The sequence below is a fragment of the Bufo gargarizans genome, chromosome 8 (assembly GCF_014858855.1).
Source record: "Bufo gargarizans isolate SCDJY-AF-19 chromosome 8, ASM1485885v1, whole genome shotgun sequence".
Classification (NCBI taxonomy): domain Eukaryota; kingdom Metazoa; phylum Chordata; class Amphibia; order Anura; family Bufonidae; genus Bufo; species Bufo gargarizans.
This window is the reverse complement of record NC_058087.1, coordinates 111,072,844-111,098,471: the sequence shown is the minus strand read 5'-3', so window position 1 is coordinate 111,098,471 and position 25,628 is coordinate 111,072,844. Positions and strand designations below refer to the sequence as shown.

Genomic DNA, 25,628 nt, shown 5'->3' with positions numbered 1-25,628 from the left:
CCTGACTGCATTGTGACGACTGTAAGGTATGGTGGGGCCTAGTTCCCTTCGTTCTATTGAAGAAAAATATTAATTTGGTTGTTCGGGTTCAACCTCCGGCATCACTTATCTGTGCCAGTGATGTCACCAGGCTCACTGCTGGGTTACCTGGGCATTTTTGATAATTGTATGCTTTCAACAACAATTTGGGGAAGGCCCTTTTCTATTTCAGCATAACTGTGCCAAGGTGCACACAGCAATGTCCATAAAGGCATAATTGGGTGTGTTTGTTGTGGAATAATTTGACTGGCCCGCACAGTACCCTGACCTCAACCCCATCAAACAACTTAAGTATGAACTAGAACGGAGCTTGCCAACGATGCTCTCTTGTCCGATATCAGTGTTTGTCCTCACCAATGCTCCTCTGGTTGAATGGGCAAATATTTCCACAGACACACATGACATTCTTGCACAAAGCCTTCCCAGAAGAGTGGAACTGGTATTCACTACAAAATGGGAAACCACGTCCATATTAATGCCAATGGATTTGGAATGGATGTCATAAAAGCTCCTTTAGGTGTAATGTGCAGATTTCCCAACACTTTTGTTGATAAAGTGTATGTTGGCTATAATAAGTCTATGAACAGGGATGACTGTTTTTGTTAACAGGCTGTGATCTCTAAGGGCTGTATTACGTTACCAGATGAGGCAAACAATAGTTTGGAAGGAAGCATTCCTTTCTGACAGTCGACTGCTCGTCGGTGGTGGAGACCGTTGCTATTGCATGCAGAGATTTCCTCCACAGTATGGGGAGAAGCAATCGATTATGCCATCGCTTGTCCCCATACAGAATCATTTGCCGGCAGCAGATTGTGATTACCCAGCACAATCTGCCACCGGTAAGCGATAAATGAGTGTTTGCTCGTTCATCGGGCAATCGGCAGCACTATTACACAGGGCAGTTCATTCAAACGAGCTTTCCTACGAACGCCTGTCAGTGAAGATCTGCTCGACAATAGCCTGGTGTAAAGACAGATTGTATATATCTATCTATCTATCTATATATATATATATATATATATATATATATATATATGTATGTATGTGTATATATATATATATATATGTATGTATATATATATATATATATATGTAGTAGAACAATGAGAGTTGCATGTGGCTTCTTTCGGTAACTAAAACTTAAATTGTCTTAACAGAGTCAAGTGGGCAGCACACAATCTACCGTGATAATTGACAAGCACAGGGAATTGGATAAAAAAGTGGCTGATGTTAAGAATCGAGCGTTCGTAAGTTGTTTTTTTTTTTTTTAATTAAGAACTTTTATTAATTCTGCTGGTGATTAATACTTAGAAATTCATCATTGCATATTGTAACTGAGTTTGATGTTAGAGTTGCTATGTTTAACCATGTACTATCAAGGACATGTAATATATCATCGCTTTGAATACTTGCCATTACTAGAATGTTGGGGAACTTTAACTTCCTGGTTTTGTGTCTGTATGGGGGGCTGGAGTTGGTTTAAGGGCAAAACTGCAAATGATAGCAGGAAGTAAGAGCAGTGTCCGATACTGTGATCTCTTTACCTGTCTAGTTCTCCCTGGGGAATAATACAGAAAACTTTTCTTCATATTATCAGATTTAAGAGAACTTTCTTAGTACTAAAGGGGTGTTTTGATAACTGGTTACTTCTCTAATTATCTCCTGCACCTAATCAAACCATTTGTAGACTTAGTGACTCTATTTTTTTTTTTTTTTTTATAGCATCTGTGAATCAGAAATGTTTAGTCTCTTAACCACCTCACCCCCCTAGCTGAAACACCCTTAATGACCAGGCCACTTTTTACACTTCTGCACTACACTACTTTCACCGTTTATTGCTCGGTCATGCAGCTTACCACCCAAATGAATTTTACCTCCTTTTCTTCTCACTAATAGAGCTTTCATTTGGTGGTATTTCATTGCTGCTGACATTTTTACTTTTTTTTCATTAATCGAAATGTAACGATTTTTTTGCAAAAAAATTACATTTTTCACTTTCAGTTGTAAAATTTTGCAAAAAATAAACTGACATCCATATATAAATTTTTCGCTAAATTTATTGTTCTACATGTCTTTGTTAAAAATAAAAATGTTTGGGTAAAAGTTATAGCGTTTACAAACTATGGTACAAAAATGTGAATTTCTCTGAATTTCTGAGCACCTGTCATGTTTCCTGAGGTTCTACAATGCCCAGACAGTAGAAAATCAAAATCTGTAAAAAATGGCCTGTGAAATCAGAAAGGTGCTCTTTGGAATGTGGGCCCATTTGCCCACCTAGGCTGCAAAAAAAGTGTCACACATGTGGTATTGCTGTACTCAGGAGAAGTTGGGGAATGTGTTTTGGGGTGTCATTTTATATATACTCATGCTGGGTGAGAGAAATATCTTGGTCAAATGCCAACTTTGTATAAAAAAAAATGGTAAAAGTTGTCTTTTGCCAAGATATTTCTCTCACCCAGCATGGGTATATGTAAAATGACGCCCTAAAACACATCCCCCAACTTCTCCTCAGTACGGCAATACCACATGTGTGACACTTTTTTGCAGCCTAGGTGGGCAAATAGGCCCACATTCCAAAGAGCACCTTTCGGATTTCACAGGCCATTTTGTACACATTTTGATTTCAAACTACTTCTCACGCATCTGGGCCCCTAAAATGCCAGGGCAGTATAACTACCCCACAAGTGACCCAATACTTGGGGTGTCTTCTTTCCAAAATGGTGTTATTTGTGGGGTGTTTGTACTGCCCTGGCATTTGAGGGTCTCCGCAATCATTACATGTATGGCCAGCATTAGGAGTTTCTGCTATTCTCCTTATATTGAGCATACGGGTAATGAGATTTATTTTTTTCCGTTCAGCCTCCTTGCTGAAAGAAAAAATGAACGGCACAGATTTCTTCATTCGCATCGATCAATGTAGATGAAAAAATCTCTGGCCAAAAAAAAAAAGGAGGGGAAAGGCGTCTGCCAGGACATAGGAGCTCCGCCCAACATCCATACCCACTTAGCTCGTATGCCCTGGCAAACACGATTTCTCCATTCACATCAATCGATGTGGATGAATAAATCGTTGCCGGGATTCTTTATTTATTTTTTATATACAAAGTGTGTGCCAAAGCATATGAACACCGCCACCTCCTCAGCTCATATGCCTCGGCAAACGTATCTTTTACTGCAGAGGAGAAATGTCGTCTTGCAGCGCCGCATACACCGACTTGTGTGTAATCTGACAGCAGCGCAATGCTGCAGAATGCACATCAGTGCTGCAAGCTAGTCGATCGGTTGGTCCACCTGGAAGGTAAAAAAACAAAACAAAAAAAGAAAAAAACAGGCCGCGACGCAATAAATTTTATTATCTTTATAATAACTTTAGAACAGAACATATAAACTTTATTTAACTTTTGAAACTGAACTTTAACTTTTTTGCTTACTGGTGTTTCTTTTTTTATTTATTTTTTATATTTTTTATAACCTTTTATAGGACAAACCTCTCCTTCCCCATGGGACAATGTGCAAAGCGCAAATCGCCCAAAGATGTGGCGAAGTGCATTATGCACTTTGTCCCAGGTGAAAGGAGAAGTTTGCAGCAGCTCTGTGTGTGAATGGGCCCTAATAGCCCTGTGTGCCTGTCCTGGTGAGATGTGATCCCTATGCTAAGTGTACCTGTGTGTGGTACTTCCGGAAACACTCTCCAAAGCATAGGGCAGTGTGGTCAGGACAGAAATAGCGGGTGTCACGCCTTATTCCACTCCTGCTACAGAAACGACATCTTTTTCGGGGTGACGGTTGGGTTGAGGTACCAGGAACGACACTGGGCAAATGTCGCTCGTGTAGACGGCTCACTACACTGGTGGATGGGGCCACGGAACCTCCTGTGTACAGGAGGTTCTCGATGATCTCTTCCTGAAATTTGAGGAAGGATCGTGTTCTCCCAGCCTTACTGTAGAGAACAAAACTATTATACAGAGCCAATTGAATTAAATATACAGACACCTTCTTATACCAGCGTCTGGTGCGTCGGGAAACTACAAACCGGATTCCAAAAAAGTTGGGACACTATACAAATCGTGAATAAAAACTGAATGCAATGATGTGGAGGTGCCAACTTCTAATATTTTATTCAGAATAGAACATAAATCACGGAACAAAAGTTTAAACTGAGAAAATGTAACATTTTAAGGGAAAAATATGTTAAATCAGAATTTCATGGTGTCAACAAATCCCCAAAAAGTTGGGACAAGGCCATTTTCACCACTGTGTGGCATCTCCCCTTCTTCTTACAACACTCAACAGACGTCTGGGGACCGAGGAGACCAGTTTCTCAAGTTTAGAAATAGGAATTCTCTGCCATTCTTGTCTAATACAGGACTTTAACTGTTCAATCGTCTTGGGCCTTCTTTGTTGCACCTTCCTCTTTATGATGCACCAAATGTTCTCTATAGGTGAAAGATCTGGACTGCAGACTGGCCATTTCAGTACCCGGATCCTTCTCCTACGCAGCCATGATGTTGTGATTGATGCAGAATGTGGTCTGGCATTATCTTGTTGAAAAATGCAGGGTCTTCCCTGAAAGAGATGACGTCTGGATGGGAGCATATGTTGTTCTAGAACCTGAATATATTTTTCTGCATTGATGGTGCCTTTCCAGACATGCAAGCTGCCCATGCCACACGCACTCATGCAACCCCATACCATCAGAGATGCAGGCTTCTGAACTGAGCGTTGATAACAACTTGGGTTGTCCTTGTCCTCTTTGGTCCGGATGACATGGCGTCCCAGATTTCCAAAAAGAACTTTGAATCGTGACTCGTCTGACCACAGAACAGTCTTCCATTTTGCCACACTCCATTTTAAATGATCCCTGGCCCAGTGAAAACACCTGAGCTTGTGGATCTTGCTTAGAAATGGCTTCTTCTTTGCACTGTAGAGTTTCTGCTGGCAACGGCGGATGGCACGGTGGATTGTGTTCACTGACAAGTTTCTGGAAGTATTCGTGAGCCCATTCTGTGATTTCCTTTACAGTAGCATTCCTGTTTGTGGTGCAGTGTCGTTTAAGGGCCTGGAGATCACGGGCATCCAGTATGGTTTTACGGCCTTGACCCTTACGCACAGAAATTGTTCCAGATTCTCTGAATCTTCGGATGATGTTATGCACAGTTGATGATGATAGATGCAAAGTCTTTGCAATTTTTCGCTGGGTAACACCTTTCTGATATTGCTCCACTATCTTTCTGCGCAACATTGTGGGAATTGGTGATCCTCTACCCATCTTGGCTTCTGAGAGACACTGCCACTCTGAGAAGCTCTTTTTATACCCAATTATGTTGCGAATTGACCTAATTAGTGTTAATTGGTCTTCCAGCTCTTCGGTATGCTCAAATTTACTTTTTCCAGCCTCTTATTGCTACTTGTCCCAACTTTTTGGGAATTTGTTGACACCGTAAAAATTTGAATCAACGTATTTTTCCTTTAAAATGATACATTTACTCGGATTAAACATTTGATCTGTCATCTACGTTCTATTACAAATAAAATATTGACATTTGCCATCTCCACATCATTGCATTCAGTTTTTATTCACAATTTGTTTAGTGTCCCAACTTTTTGGGATTCCGGTTTGTAAATACGGAGACAAGATCTGGTCATTGAAGTCCACCCCTCCCATGAGCAAATTATAGTCGTGGACCAAGAGGGGCTTTTCAATGACTCTGGTTGCTAGCTCAATTTGGATTGTCGGGTCTGCGTGAATGGAGGAGAGCATGTAAACGTCACGCCTGTCTCTCCATTTCACCGCGAGCAGTTGTTCGTTACACAAGGCAGCCCTCTCCCCCCTTGCAAGACGGGTGGTAACGAGCCATTGGGGCAATCTGTTCTAGAAACAAATGCCTGAAGAGGGCCACACTTGTGTAGAAATTGTCCACATAAAGATGGTACCCCTTGCCAAATAAGGGTGACACCAAGTCCCAGACTGTCTTCCCACTGCTCCCCAGGTAGTCAGGGCAACCGACCGGCTCCAGGGTCTGATAATTTCCCTCATAGATCCGAAATTTGTGGGTATAGCCTGTGGCCCTTTCACAGAGCTTATACAATTTGACCCCATACTGGGCGCGCTTGCTTGGGATGTATTGTTTGAAGCCAAGGCGCCCGGTAAAATGTATTAGGGACTCGTCTACGCAGATGTTTTGCTCAAGGGTATACAAATCTGCAAATTTCTGGTTGAAGTGGTCTATGAGTGGCCGAATTTTGTGGAGCTCGTCAAAAGCTGGGTGTCCTCTGGGACGGGAGGTGGTGTTATCACTATAGTGCAGGAAACGCAGGATGGCCTCAAATCGTGCCCTGGACATGGCAGCAGAGAACATGGGCATGTGATGAATTGGGTTCGTGGACCAATATGACTGCAATTCATGCTTTTTGGTTAGACCCATGTTGAGGAGAAGGCCCAGAAATTTTTTTAATTTCGAAACTTGGACTGGTTTCCACCGGAAAGGCTGGGCATAAAAGCTTCCCAGGTTGGCGGATATAAATTGAGTGGCATACCGGTTTGTTTCTGCCACAACTAAGTCCAAGAGCTTCGCAGTCAAGAACAGCTCAAAAAATCCCAGGGCCGCACTGATCTGAGCTGTCTTAACCCGAACTCCAGACTGGGCGGTGAAAGGGGGAACTACAGGTGCGGCTGAATTTGGGGACTGCCAATCAGGATTTGCCAGCACCTCAGGGATTCTAGGAGGTCTACGGGCCTGTCTGTGCGGTGGCTGCGACGGGGTAACTAATGCACATGCCACCGTACCAGCTTCAACTGCCCTTCTGGTGCTCGCCACTTCACCATGTTTTACGGCAGTGCTGGTACTAGGTCCAGGGAGGGCTGCCTCACCACGTAATCCGACAGCGCATCCTGCGCAATCTGTGGTCTAGCAACACGGGGTCGGGTACGCCTGGTGGTATCAGGGACCTCAACCTCCTCGTCCGAACTTTGGGTCAGACTGCCACTGCTTTCTACAGGTTCATATTCTGACCCGCTAGATTCGTCAGATGAGGGTTCCCATTCCTCATCCGACTGGGTCAGAAGCCTGTAGGCCTCTTCAGAAGAATACCCCCTGTTTTGACATTTGGACAACTAAATTTAGCGAAGTACCGGAGGCCGCTGCGGTTGATAAAAAAATATCAAAACTGATTTATTTATTTCTATCGCCGCAGCGCTTGTAAAGTGAATGTGCAGTGATAAAAATAAAAATAAAATTTTGTCACTGCGGCGGGCGGGCGTGGGCGAACGCATGTGTGGGCGACCGATCAGGCCTGATCGGGCAAACACTGCGTTTTGGGTGGAGGGCGAACTAAGGTGACACTAATACTATTATAGATCTGACTGATCAGTTTTGATCACTTAAAGATACTATAAAGGTACAAATGCTGATTAGCGATACGCTAATCAGCAAATAAGTGACTGCGGTGTGGTGGGCTGGGCGCTAAACGATCGCTAAACTACCTAACCAAGGGGCCTAAACTATCCTAAAACCTATCAGTCAATACCAGCGAAAAAAAAAAAAAGGGACAGTTTACACTGATCACTTTTTTCACTTTCACTAGTGATTGACAGGGGCAAGAAGGGGTGATCAAGGAGTTAATTGGGGTGCTGGGGGGTGATCTGGGGCTAAGTGTATCTTTTGGTGCTACTCACTGTGATGCCTGCTCCTCTGCTGAGATCAACCGACGAAAAAGACCAGCAGAGGAGCAGGGAAGCCATTTAACACATCATATTTACTAATATGATGTGTTAACTGGCTTCTGATTTGAGATTTTAAAAATCGCCAGCCTGCCAGCAACGATCATTGGCTGGCAGGCTGGTGACGTGACCCCCCTCTAACTTTTGCTGGCCCGCGATGCGCATGCGCGAGCCGGCTAAGCATGTCATCTCGCGTCTAGCGAGATGACGTGTATATGCGTGACTGTGCGCAGCGCTGCCACCTCCGGACAGAGATCCTGCGTTAGGCGGTCCGGAGGCGGTTAAAGAAAATGTCATCAAAAATGTTATCGCCAGTTTTAACCAGATATCAACACATCCTTTTTTTTTTTTTTCTAATGTTTTTATTTTCTTATTCCAGATTTTTTATTCTTTTCCCTGAAGATGTTTATGGGGCTGCCATGTTGCCTGAGCTGCTGTTAACAGCATTAGAAAGCATTTTAAAAATTGCTTTACAGCAGCCACATGGGCCATAGATGCTTTGGTCAGGAGGGGACCCTATTGACTTGTTTGGGAAGGCTTTCCAGGCATACTCTGTGAACTTTGCAGAGGTAATTGTACAAGGAAAGAACAGATGAGCTTTGAAAACCACCTATTGTGAATGCTGGATCCTGTGTTATCTATCTACAGAGGTGATTTTATTAAAGGCAAGATTAGAATGACAGATAAGCAGGTAATTGCACCAAGAAGTGGCGCCTGTTATTAGGTTTAGTGGTCAGTGCAAAAACGGCAGGGATTTATGGTATGTGTTTAAATATAGAAAGTGACACAGGAAATTTAAAGGGGTTATCCAAGACCTATAATGCCCCCCTTATATGCCCGGGCCCCTAGCAGAGGTTGTACTTACCCCGCTTCCCAGCACCCTTGTCGTTTCTGATGCTGGCACGGCCTTCGCTGCATCTCCCCATCGTGTGGATTAAAACATCCAATGTGGGGGCATCCAGTAGCAGGCCGCGACGGGGACGAGTCTCCCTAGCGTCACACTCGAGGCCGTGCCAGCATCAGAAGCGGGTGTCCCGGGGAGTGAGGTAAGTGCAATCTGTATGAGGGGCCCGGGCATATGGGGGGCATTATAGGTCTTGCATAACCCCTTTAAATATAACTTTAAAAACTCTTTAAAAATATGTTAAAAATAAAAATATTTAAAGGGGTTTTCAGAGATTTTGACACTGATGACTGTTCCTCAGCATAGGTCACCAGTATCTGATGATCTGACACCCTAGATCCCTGTTAATCAGTTGTTTGAGAAGGCATTGGTGCTCCTGTGAGCACCGCAGCCTTCTCGCAGCTTACCAAGCACAGTGCCATACATTGTATACCAGCTGTGCTTACTATCGCACACAGCCCCATTCACTTCAGTGGGGCTGAGCGTTATACCAAGCTGTGGACATGTCCAAAATTTATGTGGCAAAGTGCCACCAGATGGGCCACATCTCCAACAGAAATCCTGAACATCAATATTGAGATGGTGAATGAGAGCTGGCATATGATACAAGAACATTAGTAGTTTATATTTGGTTTCAAAATACCTAACACGCCTAGACGTTTCAGCAGCTTTATTCAAAATTAAATGCAAAACACCTAGAGAAGGACACAACCCAGGTGTAGAAAATTATGAATAAGACGAGCCTGCTGGCCCATCCCCTTCCCCGCTCACAATTTTAGACCTGGCATGAGCAGGGTGAACTCCCAGATAATATAGGCGTATTTCAGCATGATAAATGACCCCCTATGTTACTATGTCTAGTAATGATTTAATATTAATCATCTGCTGTAGTAGAGCATTTTACCTTACAGACTTTCTCAAAGGGAGTAGGGATAGAAACTACAGTTGCAAGAAAAAGTATGTGAACCCTTTGGAATGATATGGACTTCTGCACAAATTGGTCATAAAATGTGGTCTGATCTTCATCTAAGTCACAACAATAGACAATCACAATCTGCTTAAACTAATAACACACAAATAATTAAATGTTACCATGTTTTTATTGAACACACCATGCAAACATTCACAGTGCAGATGGAAAAAGTATGTGAACCCTTGGATTTAATGACTGGGTGAACCTCCTTTGACAGCAATAACTTCAACCAAACGTTTCCTGTAGTTACAGATCAGACGTGCATAACTGTCAGGAGTGTTTCTTGACCATTCCTCTTTGCAGAACAGTTTCAGTTCAGCAATATTCTTGGGATGTCTGGTGTAAATCGCTTTCTTGAGGTCATGCCACAGCATTTCAATTGAGTTGAGGTCATGACTCTGACTGGGCCACTCCAGAAGGCTTATTTTCTTCTGTTTAAGCCATTCTGTTGTTGATTTGCTTCTATGCTTTAGGTCGTTGTCCTGTTGCAACACCCATCTTCTGTTGAGCTTCAGCTGGTGGACAGATGGTCTTAAGTTCTCCTGCAAAATGTCTTGATAAACTTGGGAATTCCTTTTACCTTCGATGATGGCAGTCCTTCCAGGCCCTGAAGCAGCAAAGCAGCCCCAAACCATGATGCTCCCACCACCATACTTCACAGTTGGGATGAGGTTTTGATGTTGGTGTGCTGTGCCTCTCTTTCACCACACATAGTGTTGTGTGTTTCTTCCAAACTCCTCAACTTTAGTTTCATCTGTCCACAGAATATTGGATGGATATTATAACAAGGCCGGACAAGGTTTTTTTAGACCAGGGTTCGACATACCCCCTACGAAACCGAGTACCACAGCCACCTCAGGTAACAGCAACAGTGCTGGCCCCAAAATAATTAACCTATCAGATCATCTTCTTTCTACGACAGAAATCAAGGTCCTTGAAAAAGGTCTCTCCTTTGTCCCAACACCCAAATACAATCCTTTCAAAACTGCTGTAGATTTAAATCTTTTCATACGCAAATTACGTTGGTACAAACATTTTTGTAACATTGAGAATAAACAAAAGCGTAGAAATGGGAATCCCGAGGGATATGATATCAGATGTTAAACTGTTGGAAAGCTTGACAGCGGCCAATGAACCATCCCTGGGCGAAGGACCTTTTATGTCCTGTAAAAACAGGAGTAAGAGAGCACCACCAATAGGAGAAACAAATTGTGTGGATGTATTTCTTAAATTAGTGAGTAAAGACTTGGAAACCACCCACCTGTATTCGGCACCCCAAAACTGTACTGAGGATGAACTGTGTGCACTTGATGACTTGTCTAAAAATAAAAACATTGTCATCAAGCCATCAGACAAAGGTGGAAACACAGTCATCCTGAGTACAAGCAATTATGTAGCTATGTGTGAGAGCTTATTAGCTCCACGGGACTGCTATGAAATTCTCTCAAGTGACCCGACCCTCGTCTATAAAAAAGAATTAAAAAGCATATTAGATAGGGCAAAACTTGCAAAACTAATTAGCCAAGAGGAATTTGACTTCCTGTACCCAGAACATCCTCAAATCGCCACTTTCTACAGCCTCCCAAAAGTACATAAAGGCTATGAACCTTTAAAAGGGCGTCCGATCGTATCTGGCATTGATAGTCTTAGCCAAAATCTGGGAGTATATATAGATAAAATCTTGGCACCCTTTGTTCTTTCCTTGTCATCCCACGTAAAGGACACTGGGGACCTACTCAGACAGATAGATGGTATACAATTAGATGATGATTGTATACTGGGGAGCGTAGACGTCGAAGCTCTATACTCGTCCATACCACACAAGTGGGGCCTACATGCAGTGTCATACTTCCTGTCATCAAGGGGGAGACACTTTCAGGGACACAATGCCTTTGTACTGGAACTGCTAGAATTCTCATTGACTAAGAATTATTTCTTGTTCAATGGGCGTTTTTTCCACCAGCGAAGGGGCACCGCGATGGGGAGCCCCTGTGCCCCATCGTATGCTAATCTGTTCCTGGGCTGGTGGGAAAACACCATAGTGTTTAGAGATGAATCTACATTGGAGCTGCAGTGCGTCCAAAAATGGGCACGCTTCATTGATGATGTCTTTGTTATCTGGAGAGGAAGTATGGAGACCTTCTCGTCCTGGGTTCGACAATTGAACCAGAACGAGATAGGCCTCCACTTTACATCCGAATGTCACGCCTCAAAACTCCCTTTTTTAGACATCGAAGTAAACATTAACAATCGCGGTTGCCTTGAAACATCCATATTTCGCAAACCCACCTCAACGAATTCCCTTCTGCGATGGGAAAGCAGCCATCCATATCCCCTCAGGAAGGGAATACCGAGAGGCCAATACTTGTGACTTAGGAGAAATTGCTCGAAACACTCAGAATTCATCAAACAAGCGAGTGACCTAAAAAATCGTTTCATGGATCGCGGATATCCAGTAGGTGTATTAACACCGGCATTTCAGATGGCCCGGAATAAAGATAGAATGTCTCTTTTATCCCCACCAGCAGACACCCCCATGTATGGTAGCTCTAATGAAAGCAGGGAGATCCGCCTCATTAGCACGTACAATGGTTGCTCCTCGGCCATCAGAGAGATTATATCGAAACACTGGCATGTGCTCCTAATGGATCCTGATATTTGTAAAGTGGTAAAAACGCGCCCCAGTATTACGTATAGACGCGGAAGAAGTATCCGTGACATGACGGTGCACAGCCACTACACACCAGTACCCCAGAAAAAAACATGGTTAGAGAAGGGGATTAGTGGTAATTTTAAATGCGGAAAATGTGTAGCGTGCCCCTTCATGACCAAAGCAAGGTCATTTAGAAGCAATAACACAGGCAAAGTATATCCCATCAAGGATATCATCAACTGTAGAAGCACAGGTCTAGTATATAAAATCACATGTGAATGTGGAAAAGAGTACGTGGGAAAGACAGGTAGAGAACTGAGGAGAAGAGTTGGAGAGCATTTAGGCGATGTAAGAAATATGAGAGATACATCAGTGGCACGCCATGTGAACACTGAACACAATAGCAGACTTGACTGCCTATCTTTTATGGGAATCGAATTAATCAAACCAGGAATTAGACGAGGGGATTTTGATAAGAGAATTCTACAGTGCGAAGTGAAATGGATTTTTTATCTTAAAACAGTTCACCCGGCAGGCCTAACTGAACAACAGAATTTTTGTTGCTTTTTATAACATTTCTATGAATGGTGCTGCCATAGGGAACTGTAACCTATCTGTGCCTTCCTCGGACTCCATGCGCCCCCCTAGACATATGCGAGCGTATGTGGTCTGACTGAGGACGCAGACGGGGTGCAGACGGTGATGCTCTAGTCTGGGGGATGATCCCCCTTTTTTCCTCATGCATCCAGCATGCCCTCTACACAAGGACAGGCAGGAACTAACGGTAAACCCGTCATCTAAAAATATGAGGCGGGTTTTCCTTCGGATCCTGGGTGCCCTTATAAACGAGTGCGCGGAATCCAATATAGAACCTCGCCATAATAAGCATTGAGGTTAAAATACATGGAATCCATAAATCGTTAAATGTACTCTAAAATTAAAACATATTAATGCCCTTGACTTAACAGACGTCAGATATTGAGAGTATAGCGGCGTGAGCTGGGCGGTCCTGCTAATTTAAATCCGTATGATGCGATTGTGCATGTATGTAAACAAGAGGCAAGTCATCAATTGCTTTGTATTTGGGCCGTGCGCTCTGAGCCTAGGTGTTGCTATGTAACGAGCGACGCTCAGGCGCAGACCCTTACCTCACTTCCGCTCGGTCCGCACCATGTGACCTGAACTTCCGGTCCGGTGGAACGCACGCGAGCGGCGTGCGTTCCACGTGGAGCAACATGCGACTCGGACAGGTGAGTTAACTAATCAGGGAGGGCGGATACCGAACGGAAGAGGGGGATAAGAGGAGGCAAGTAACACTACCTAATGCTCACCCGGACCATCGTTAGTTTGGGTGAGACAGCTACTGACATGGGACACTTCCCATGTTCCAGTGAGGATAAGAGTCACCAACTGTCCTATTGATTGGAGGAGAAAACCACCCTGATCTCTGAGTAAGTGCACTGAATGGAATTGACTGCATTGCTCAATAATATTAGTGACCCATACTGAGTGTATGTTTGTAATTTTATTTGTAGTTGATTGGAGGTTAAAACCACCCTGATCTTTGAATACCCTTGAATACATGTGAAGTCCCCTGATGATGTCTGTGATAGAAGATGGAAACATGGCATGTAGGGCAATGTAATAGGGTTACATAGAATACCAGACCCATACCGAGGGTAAGGTTCGGTGTGGGGTCGCCCCTGTCGGGGCGGGTGCTCCATTGTGTTAGGCAGGTGTGAATAATAGCCCCCCACCCCTAGGCAGGCAGGAAAGCCAGAATAGGGTTTAATAGGAGGTTAACACTGCCATCACTTACGCAGCACCCCGGTCACACCGGTCTCAGGCACCACCAACTGCTAGGACCACCCTCTGCGATTGTGGATCCGACTCGGATGAGGTGAGATCCAACCATTTTTTCATATATTCATTGGTGTATGAGATACAGTGGAGGTTGTTATGTTAGTTGTTATTTCTGTCTCTCACCCTGTATGAAATATATTTTAAGCGACCTAGTAAAGGTTATGTTTTAAATAATCCAGTTTACAAAAATTTATCAATATATTGTGGGTGTAAACCGATACCACCACACTTATTGGAAGTGGCGGTACAATATAATTCTCCCCTGACTTTCCAGCTGCACTGGTGGAAATCCTGCAAGGAACACAGCTGTCTCTGACGATCCTTGAAGTCCCTCTTCTGCTCACAAGCTTGTTGCTGACTTTAGTCTGAAATAAACTACGAAACTTGACTTTCACATAATCCTAGCATTCTACAGTTTTATTAAAAATAAGTTTATTGTTCCTTCATCCAATGTAGGCATTCCTCATTTCCTCCATTACCTCCTCTTTTTGCAACAGGGGACAATCCTCCAGGAGCCACGGCTGGGAGGGAAACTGTTAGCCAGGCAGGGGACCATGGAATACTCGAGGTGTTTTACCGCCCGAGACGTGAACACAAAGTTGATATAAGAGGACCACAGAAGTGGTTGGAGGGAGGTTAACATTGGTGCAGCAGAAAGGGGAGGGGCTGGGTGGGGTGGAGGCGCAGACACAGGACCACTGAAGCAGAGTAGGGCTGCAGTAAACGAATATTTTTGTAATCGAGTATTCTATCGATTATATTTCTTGATTCATCGAGTAATCTAATAAGAAAAGGCTACTTAAAATAACGTACGTAATTAGGTATGTATAAAGTTATTGGTTTGAAGGGGTTAATAACTTTATACATGCCTAATGCCAAGGTGCTTCCATTAACCCCTCCAAACCAATAACTTTATACATGCCCATGCCCAGCTTGGCATTAGGCATGTATAAAGTTATTGGTCTGAAGAGGTTAATAACCTTGGAGGTGCCTTCATTAACCCCTCTCTAAACCAATAACTTTATACATGCCAAGGTGGTGCTTGCAGCCTCCATTAACCACTCTCTCTCCATCTGCCTCCCCCCAGCCTCTGATCTGCTTGCCCCCGCCTCTGATCTGGCCCCCCCAGCCTCTGATCTGCCTCCCCCCCAGTCTCTGATCTGCCTCCCCCCCAGCCTCTGATCTGCCTCCCCCCCAGCCTCTGATCTGCCTCACCCCCAGCCTCTGATCTGCCTCCCCCCAGCCTCTGATCTCCCTCCCCCCTCCCCCCAGCTTCTGATCTGCCTCCCCCCTCCCCCCAGCCTCTGATCTGCCTCCCCCCTCCCCCCAGCCTCTGATCTGCCTCCCCCCTCCCCCCAGCCTCTGATCTGCCTCCCCCCTCCCCCAGCCTCTGATCTGCCTCCCCCCAGCCTCTGATCTGCCTCCCCTCCCTCCCCCAGCCTCTGATCTGCCTCCCCTCCAGTCTCTGATCTGCCTCCCCCCCAGCCTCTGATCTGCCTCCCCCCCAGCCTCTGATCTGCCTCACCCCCAGCCTCTGATCTGCCTCCCCCCAGCCTCTGATCTCCCTCCCCCCTCCCCCCAGCTTCTGATCTGCCTCCCCCCTCCCCCCAGCCTCTGATCTGCCTCCCCCCTCCCCCCAGCCTCTGATCTGCCTCCCCCCTCCCCCAGCCTCTGATCTGCCTCCCCCCTCCCCCAGCCTCTGATCTGCCTCCCCTCCCTCCCCCCAGCCTCTGATCTGCCTCCCCTCCCTCCCCCCAGCCTCTGATCTGCCTCCCCTCCCTCCCCCCAGCCTCTGATCTGCCTCCCCCCCTCCCCCCAGCCTCTGATCTGCCTCCCCTCCCTCCCCCCATCCTCTGATCTGCCTCCCCTCCCTCCCCCCAGCCTCTGATCTGCCTCCCCTCCCTCCCCCCAGCCTCTGATCTGCCTCCCCCAGCCTCTGATATGCCCCCTCTGGTAACGCAACCCCCCCCCCCAGTATTAATCATTGGTGGCAGTGGCCACAGGGCCCCCCCCCCCCCCCCCCCATCATTGGTGGCAGTGTCAGTTCCGATCGGAGCCCCAGCAGTGAAATGCTGGGGCTCCGATCGGTTACCATGGGAGCCAGGACGCTGCTTAAGTCCTGGCTGCAATGGTATATTAGTAGTGAGCAGAGAGCAGCGCATTATACTCACGTGCGCTGTGGCCGCCGGTCGCTCCTTCTTCTGTCTGTGCGGCGAATTGCTAATGCTTACAGCATTAGCAATGCGCCGCACAGACCTATGAGAGGAAGGAGCGCCCGGCGGCCACAGCGCACGTGAGTATAATGCGCTGCTCTCTGCTCACTACTAACATACCATGGCAGCCAGGACTTAAGCAGCGTCCTGGCTCCCATGGTAACCGATCGGAGCCCCAGCATTACACTGCTGGGGCTCCGATCGGAACAGACACTGCCACCAATGATGGGGGGGAGGAGGGGGACCCTGTGGGATATGGCCGGCACATTCATTGGTGGTGCAGTGGCCACAGTCCCTCCTCTCCTCCTCCCCTCCTCCTTGGTCTTCAGCGGCAGCCGCGCACAGTGGGGAGGGAGAGACTCCCTCCTCCTCTGTGCCGGCCGCTCAGTCCTGCCTCTCTGGCTCCGGAGGACACGGAAGCGGTGAGTGAGACGCTTAATTTCACTCCCGCTCTGTGATCACGTGATCTGAACGATTCCTCGATGCAGGGAAACTGCATCGATGAATTTTTTGACTCGATTTAATCGAGTTATTCGAATAATCGTTTCAGCCCTAAAGCAGAGATAGGAAATGTGAATGGGGTAGCCTCAGTGGGGTGATAGCGGGCTCAGGACCGAGGAGGGGATGAGGTCCTTTTGTCTGCGACAAAAGCATACAGTATGTCTTGGCCCTCTTGGGACAGTCCTTGTAGATGTGGGCCGCCTGTCCGAAGAGTTTACAGGCAGGCAGTCTTCCTGGGAAAGTTCTTGAATTTGTGCCCTGCCACACAATAATACTGCAGGCAGCATTTGTGCAGGCCTTCATACTGTGACCCTTCTTGCTGCTTTTCCTATAGATTTGTGGCATGTCGGGGTAAAAGATGAGTCCTGAACAGTTGTCCAGTCGAAATGACTGGGGCAGGTGCTGTAATACATCTGGGGCTTTGCAGTCCTTGTGCAAGCGGAAGATGACCGGCCCCTTGTCCCTCCAGAAGCTGCTTCTATCCAAATGTAAGTTGGATCCCTCACTACAGTGCAGAAATGCGTCAGGAAGGTAACTGTGTTTTCCTGGAATGTGTGGATTCTGCATGGAATCCTCTCCTTTCCTTTTTCTGGACTGGGCAGTTGTCTACAACAACTGAAAGGGGAGTACGGCTTCACAGCTTTAACCATCTCCCAATAGTGCTTGCAAACAGCCATGGAAGCAGACATAATGTAAAACATCCCAGCAATGAATGATCAGATGCTTACTATTACAGCTTCATAGAAACTCTGGTCCAGGACAGTCTTCTTGATCTTCTTGGAAACTCTGGATAGGTCGCCTCTTTTGTCTTCCGTGGCTCTGCATTTTTTTTTTTCCCCCTTGGAGCCCTTCTGGTTGAGTGCATGAGATACAGGGTGCTTTTTCCAGATGGTTGGAGCTGTGCCAATTCTACTGTTGAGCTGTGCAGATTCTTCTGCTGAGCTCATCCAGGTGGGTGGAGCTATGCAGATTCTTCAGCGCTGCTCTTTCAGTCGGCCAAAGCTTCTCCCAATGTTCTCCATTAAGATCTTCAAGTTGTAGGCTAAGCTGTTTGAGGAGCTGGACTTCCGTCCCCCTCCCCTTCTCCATTCAGTCGGACTTGATCAAGATCCTGGGAGTCTGGTTTGGGAAGAAAGGAGCAGCCCTAAAGTCCTGGCAGGTTCGTTTGGGACAGGCAAAGCAAAAGATTGCATTGTGAAGCCTCAGACAGCTCACCACCATAAGAAATACTCCTGTGCTGTGGAACAATATCCCGCTGGTTTTCTAGTACACACTGCATGCTTGGCCTGCTCATGTCACCATTTGGCAGGCTAGGACTGTCTTTTTGCTTCATCTGAGACTCCAGAATTGACAGAGTAAAACTGACAAGGAACCCAGCAAGGGTGGGAAAGAAGTTCCTGGCAGAATCATTTTGGACAGGTTAACCAAAAGATTGCACTGTTGAGCCTCAGATAGCAGGAGCCCCGCAAGGGTGGGAAAGAAGTTCCAGATATCCTACTCTGCTGCAGGCAGCCTTTGTGTGTGAATGCGTCCACAGGACTATGACATCCTAGGAAGACTGCTCAGCAGGCATTCTATATCCCTGAATGTTTCTCCTGACTCTCTGGAGGGTTCGGACAAGTGGGACAGGTTCTACAACTGGAACATCCCTTGGTACTACCAGGACCTTCTCAAGTTTGTAAGGGAAAACAAGCTGGGGGGACTTAAGTCTTTGGGAAACCAAAGACTATCCACAAGCTTATGCAAGCAAATGACCTTATTTATTTAATGCACTTATTGTCACGGCCTTTGCTGTGTGCGCCTTGACACTTGTTCCATGCCTGCGGTTGCCAGTGGCAACGTGTTGCTGATATGGCATATGGTGGCAGTGTCTCTGCTTTTGCTGTGTGCGCATTGACATGGTTGCCACGCATAAATGTAAAGTAAAAGTGTGGCACTCTCTTAAGTAAAGGGATCTTTATTGTAATAATATATAATTAAAATTGCAGTAGGATTAATATAACCATAGATGAACAATAAAGTTAATATTCAATAAAGATAATACAGGTAGCAAGTAAAACAAAATTACAGTCCTATTAAAATTGTATTAAATAACGACATAAGTTGATCCCAAAAATGAATACATTAATGAATAAATTAATCCATTGTTTTCCACTCTGGTAGTAGTTCATGCATGTTACAAATCAATTGATATTGTAGTTTATTTGGATGTCAAAGTTTCCAGATATAACCAGTCTCTTCATATACTTCAGTCTATGACTGAGTGCAAAGTTCTCCTGATAGAAAATAGTAGACTCCACTGCAGTGAATCTGCAACATTGTATGCATAAGGTAACAAAAGTTCAAGATGATGTAGCTATTCGCTTGTTGCGAATAATGTTAAGAAGCTACTGATAGGTACAGCGGCGTCCCGCTGTAATGTTTCAACAAGCGATCGCTAAAAATGCAGAATAATCTTACCCGGAGGTTTTTGCTGGACGGTGAGCCCTCGACTCGGCACGTTTAGTTGTTATAGTCCTGGTCTCAAGGGTTACTGCTTGAATTCAAAACTTGGCGCCACTCGGATTTGTTTGGTCCACGTGTTTCTGGCGTCTCTGATGTCGCAGTTGGTAAGTTTTGAAGAAAATCTTTTTCACAAAGCAGTGTCCAAATCTCCGGAGTTATACAAGCCTTGTTTCCTTTAGGGGGGAACTTGTACCAGACGCGTTTCGGGGATTTATAGTATTGACCCCTTCCTCAGTGGTGCATGCTGTTGCCGGCGGCAACGTGGTGGATGATGTGTGCACTTCCCCTTTGTTGTAGCCTTCCCCTGTCAGGTGCTGTAAGGGTTAACCCCCTGATTGGGTGTGGTCGCTTTGGGCTATTTATCTTCTGCTGGATGCCTGTAGTTCAGTGTTCCTCCAGGCTTGGTGTCTGCTGGTGGATTTGCCATCTGTCCAGTGAGGGCCACCCTTGTGGTCATCAAGGTCTTCCTAGTTTCTCCCTTGTATCCTCTATGTACCCAACCTCACTTGTTGTATGTTTGGTGTGGGTTCATGTTCAGAGTTTGTTTTGCATTGTATTTGTTGTTACATGTCTGGGCTGTTGTTGGTGTTTGTCCCTGCATGTATGTTGTACGTTTGCCCTGTATGGTGAAACCTGTTTGCAGCGCTGCTTGGGGCTGCTATGCACTGTGTGAGCATAGGGGGCTCTGGCAGAGTTGGTTTGCTGAAATGCTGTGTGGTTGTGTACTGTGACCTGCTGTGTGTTCGGGCTCCTGTACTGATGCAGGGGTTCCAGTTGTGGAGGCTTCCGCAGGTAAGTGAGTTGTCTTGTTGTTCTTACCTGCCAATCCTCAAGCTGTGTATGGGCTTCCCTTATCACTGCTTCTAGGCCTTTAGAGACTCCTGTTCCTTTGTGTTGTGGATGAACAGGTCGTCTCTCCCCTGCTCCTAAGTGAGGGATTTCCATTACTCAGGATTTTAGGTATCCAGGGTATGAGCCGTCCCACCATCAGGGATTAGGGACGCAATAGGAGGTGACCTGCTTCCTGATCTCGGCCTAGTTGCTACCGTTATTCCTTTAACATAGTGGGCTCTGGCAGAGTTGGTGTGGTTGTTTGTACTGTGACCTGCTGTGTGTTCGGGCTCCTGTACTAATGCACAGGTTCCAGTTCCGGTGTTTTTTTTTCCATGACACTTATTTAGCATTTCTATATTCCGCAGCACTTTACAGGCATTAGCATCAAGCTGTTCCCAATCTTGCTCACAATCTAGGTTCCCTATCAGTATGTCTTTGTGAGAGGAAACCCAAACAAACATGCAAACTCCATGCAGATGTTGTCCTTGGTTGGATTCAAATTTAGGACCCCAGCGCTGCAAGGCACCAGTGCAAACCACTGAGCCGCTGTGCTACCCATAATGGACTTAATGGAGTCTATTACAGGGCTCCCTGCCAAAACCGCAAAGGCTGCTAAAAAGAATATGGCTTCTATCAAGTTAAACAGTGGGCTCAAAGACCTGGAATTGATGGCCATTCATGGGCTGTGCAACACCAGGTGCCCATTCAAGGAGGAAAAACCCTAGCATCTAATTTGGAAGTGTCCATTTGCACAGTCTCTGTTGGACACCCTGGAAAACAAACTCCAGACTCAATGCCTTGGAGCAGCCTAAAGCACACTGCCTATCCTTTAAGTCAATATTTAACCTTTTAACACAGGTCTTGATACATGACTTGGATACTAATTAGGCAGCATCTCATCTATAGACAGCTGTTTTGGGGTGATTGCTCCTCATCTGTGCAGAGCAGAGAGTACTGGCTTAAAGGGGTTGTCTCACTTCAGCAAAAAGCATTTATTATGTAGAGGAAGTTAATACAAACCACTTACTAATGTATTGTTTTTATCCATATTGCTTCCTTTGCTGGCTGGATTCATTTATCCATAACATTATTCACTGCTTGTTTCCATGGTTACAGCCACCCTGCAATCCAGCAGCGGTGGCCGCGCTTGCACACTTTTTCCAGTCCCAGGTTTTTACCGCTGTCCCATCGTCGCAGGCGGCTGCCTGCATGTCCTGAATATGTGTGCCCCATTCACTCCGCTGCATCCAGTCCGACTCCTGCCTATGGCCCAGCCTCCTCAAAAAGACGAGCATGCTCAGGAGCCTACCTGTCCTGGGCGGCAGAGAGACTTGCAGAAGAAGGGGCCAGGTCCCAGGAAAATGACACGATCATTGCCTCCACCTTCTGTCCTTGCAGTCAGTCACTGGAGTAGGATGCGCACCTGACACGCCCACTTCTGAACAGTCGGTCACCATCGATACGCTCCTGGCATGCCCCCTTCTTCGTGCAATCACCAGGGAGTAACGGTGACCACATACAGTGAGAGAGATTGTACGTATCTGCAATGCCTTCCTCCCATCGGTGCAGTTTTGGTCTTTTCTTGTCTAACTTGCTTGCTGCTGGCCTGTTTAACTCATCAAACTAGTAAGGTTATTTTTTATTTATTTATTTATTTTTACTTTTTCCAGTTTTATTGATTAGTATAACCCCTTCAGCCATGTCACATTGGCTGAAGTAATGCATGGAGCAGGCTGCTACGGTGAGCCCGCTCCATAAGCAGCGGGTGCTGGCTGTATGAAACAGCAAACGCCTTCTTTAAGGCCCCATGCACACATTCATGTGACCGTAGGTTGTCCATGCCTGTATTGCGTAGGGCGAATTGCTATTCACTTCAATGTAGGTCCGCAGTCCAAATAAATGGTGTGGTGCGAATGCACAGAACGGAAACCCATGGAAGCACTACAGAGTACTTCTGCGGGTTTTCTATCCGTGCCGATACGCAATTTTTTTTTTTTTAGGGTGCAGATCATTGGATGCGGATAGAGGATCCCATTCAAGTGAATAGGTCCGCGTCTGCAGTTAGCAGCCAAAAGGATGGTGCCTGTGCATTGCGGACCTCAATTTGCAGTCCGTAGCACGGGCACAGTCGTATGAATGTAGCCTTAACTCCTCAGATGCCACAATCAACAGCGATTGTGAATTGATGTGGAATTGGGGTGTGAATTGGTGTCAGTGGGTGGGGAAATGGGTGTTTACAGAAGGAGTGGCATGGCTGTGCCCTAAACAAAAATTTTGTTCGCTGACACTTTTATCCCTCTTTCCCTTATTGAAAAGTTGGGATTATGCAAAATAGTATCAATGAAAAGTACTGAAAAAAGTTATAGGGGGTCAGAATATACTGCAGAAGACATACACTGGACTATCTAACACCTGGGGGACATACGGGCTGGGAGGCATTCTCTTCCTCAGCAGGGAGGCATTCTCTTCCTCCCGCCTCCCTACCCCCTCTCTTCTGAGGATATCACATATCCATCAGCTGTCTAGTCTGGTGTTAGGCCATTATCCTCTACTGCTTCATATTAACGGCTATCGCGGTTATACTGTTACATTGAATGATCAGGAATGTTATACACTACCTTTTCACTGGTATATTCACCAATAAATACTTGACGCTATGGGAGTATCCCATTAAGTTTCTGTATCTGGTGGTACTACCAAGATATTATTTATTGGGGATACTGAAGTCTCTACAGTGAGGTGTGTGGAGGTGTGTGTGTGTGTGTGTGTGTGTGGAGACGATTGTCTATTGGGACAGCCAGCATTCGTTGAGCTCATAATATCATCGACATCTGTATCAATGGCCCTCCCTGTAGCTTTAAGCATTGGATTCATACCAGAAGACCTAATACCTAATCTCCCAATCTGGAAGTATATGGAGGATCTGTCTTGCCCTGTGAAGTATCGATTACCCTAATCATTGGACCAGTCTACCTGGGACTACTTATCAGTGGAGCATTTCTTTGGTTTATTTCTAGCACCAATTTGAAGTATGTTTTTAACAATATTTATTACTAGCAGAAGGACCCAGCTTCACATGGGTATATTTCATGTATTTCATTTAATGTTTGTGTGCGTCGTTATAGTTGATACTGTCTATCTTTTAACAGTGACTGCCACAGTATCCCGCTCCCTTAATAGAGACCTCCACTGTACCTCACTTCCTTAACAGTGACCTCACAGTACCCCACTGCCCCTTTAATAGTGGCATTCACTGTCCCCTCCTCCACAGCGCACTCCCCTATAACAGTGACCTCTACAGCAGCCGCCCCTTTATTAATGACCTCCACAGTACCCTGTCTCCTTAACAGTGATTTGCACAATAACCCGTCCCCTTAACAGTGACCTCCACAGAGTTCCATTCCCTTAAAATGTGACCTCCACAACACCCCGCCCCTTAACACTGACCTCCATAGCAGACTGTCCAGTTAACTGTGACCTCCACCATTCCCTGCCCCCTTAACAGAGACCTTCACAGCATCCCGCTCCCTTAACAGTGACCTTCACAGCGGCCCGCCCCTTTAACAGTAACATTAATAAACTCCACAGTGCCCCATCTCCTTAACAGTGATTTCCACAACAACCCTTAACAGTGGCTTCTACAACAATCTGTCCCTTAAAGGGAAGCTGTAATCAACTTTGTGCTGACCATACTAACGGCAGAATAAAGTAGCGACAGGCGAGTGGATTTCAAAGGTCTGTCAGTTAAAAGTAAGTTGTTGCCGAGAACCAACATCACAATCATTGCAAACTGTGCCTGGAAAAGAGTCAATGCCATCTGAAAAGAGTCATGGTTATTCATGAATTCATGTTCTTCCTGCCCACCTGCTGATGATTTTCAGCAGGTGGGTAGAAATTTCATCTCTATTTGCCATTAACTGTTGAGGAACCTAAAGGGTTAATAAAGTTTGTAGAATCAGTTTTGAATACCTTGAGGGGTGTAGTTTCTTAGATGGGGTCACTTTTAGGGAGTTTTTACTCTAGGGTGCATCAGGGGGGCTTCAAAAGGGACATGGTGTCAATAAAAAAGGCTATCAAAATCGGCCTTCCAGAAACCATGTCGGTCCTTTCCTTTTGCGGCCTCCCTTTTACTGATACAGCAGAATACGACCACAAATGTGGTGTTTCTGTAAACTGCAGTATCAGGGTAATAAAAAGTTTTGTTTGGTTGTTAATCCTTGTTTTGTTACAGGAAAAAACTTATTGAAATGGAAAAGTGCCAAAAATAGCGGTTTTGGCACCGTTTTTGTTTTTTTACGGACGCGGCAATACATAATAAGTCTTTTTTACAATTATTTAGGTTTTTGACTATTATCTTTTTTGATACAATTTTTTTTGGGGGTATCTCTAAAGTCTAAGGGTCATTTTTTTTATTTTCTTTTTTATCCAATTATTTAATATGGGGGCTCATTTTTTGCGGGATGAGCGGACGGTTTTATTGGCACTATTTTGGGGTCTATATGACTTTTTTATCGCTTTCTATTAAACTTTTTGATATGGAAGGTGACAAAAAAAATAAATCTTTTTTTTGCACCTGTTATTTATTTTAATTTTTTTTTGACCATGGTAATCTGGGGGGTTAGGTCATGGGGTATTTTTATAGAGGAGATTCTTACGGATGCGGCAATACCCAATAAGTCTACTTTTTTTTTACAATTATTTAGGTTTTAGACTATATTATCTTTTTTGATACAATTTTTTTTGGGGTATCTCTAAAGTCTAAGGGTCATTTAAAAAAAAAATTGATATTTGATAGATGAGACTACGGTTTTATTAGCACTATTTTGGGGGCTATATAACTTTTTGATCTCTTGCTATTAAACTTTTTATTATGTAAGGTGACAAAAAAAAAATTTTTGCACCTTTTTTTTTTTTTATTTCTGGACCGTGTTAATCTGGGGGATTAGGTCATGGGGTATTTTTATAGAGGAGATTATTACCGATGCGGCATTACCTAATATATCTACTTTTAATAAATTATTTTAGTTTTTTTGGGTGTCTCAAGTCTGAGAACCAGTTTTTTTAATCCGATGTCAGTGCTAAATTGGGATATAAATTTAGTACTCCATGGAAGTGTGATACTCCCTAAAGCAACCGTCAATGCAGAGGCCCGGATGATCGGGGCACGTGTCGCACTGAGTAGTCGTGTCCTTCCGTATCCCCCTCCTGCGACACACTCTGCACTTTTTTGGGGTTCGTCCCTTCTTTCCAGTATGGGGGACCACACCTGGAAAGTGTTGGCCAGGGACGACCCGGGCACCTACAGTTCCCAAGGTACTCCGGCCTGCTCTTTCCCGGTCCGAAAAGATCAGGGCCTTGAGGACTGCCTCATAGAACTGGAGGAATGTCCCTGTGCTGCCAGCGCTTCGGGATAGTACAAAAGA

At 45.3% G+C, this 25,628-nt stretch overlaps 1 protein-coding gene across 2 annotated transcripts in view; it reads left to right on the top strand.

Annotated features, from left to right (window-relative positions):
* Positions 1 to 25,628, top strand: part of STAT1 (signal transducer and activator of transcription 1) — a 1,065,817-nt gene that overhangs the window by 156,100 nt on the left and 884,089 nt on the right. For both annotated transcript variants that reach the window (XM_044304320.1, XM_044304319.1), the window contains exon 5: positions 1,197 to 1,286. In XM_044304320.1, coding sequence (XP_044160255.1) covers positions 1,197 to 1,286 — 90 coding nt within the window. The remainder of the gene's footprint in view (positions 1 to 1,196; positions 1,287 to 25,628) is intronic.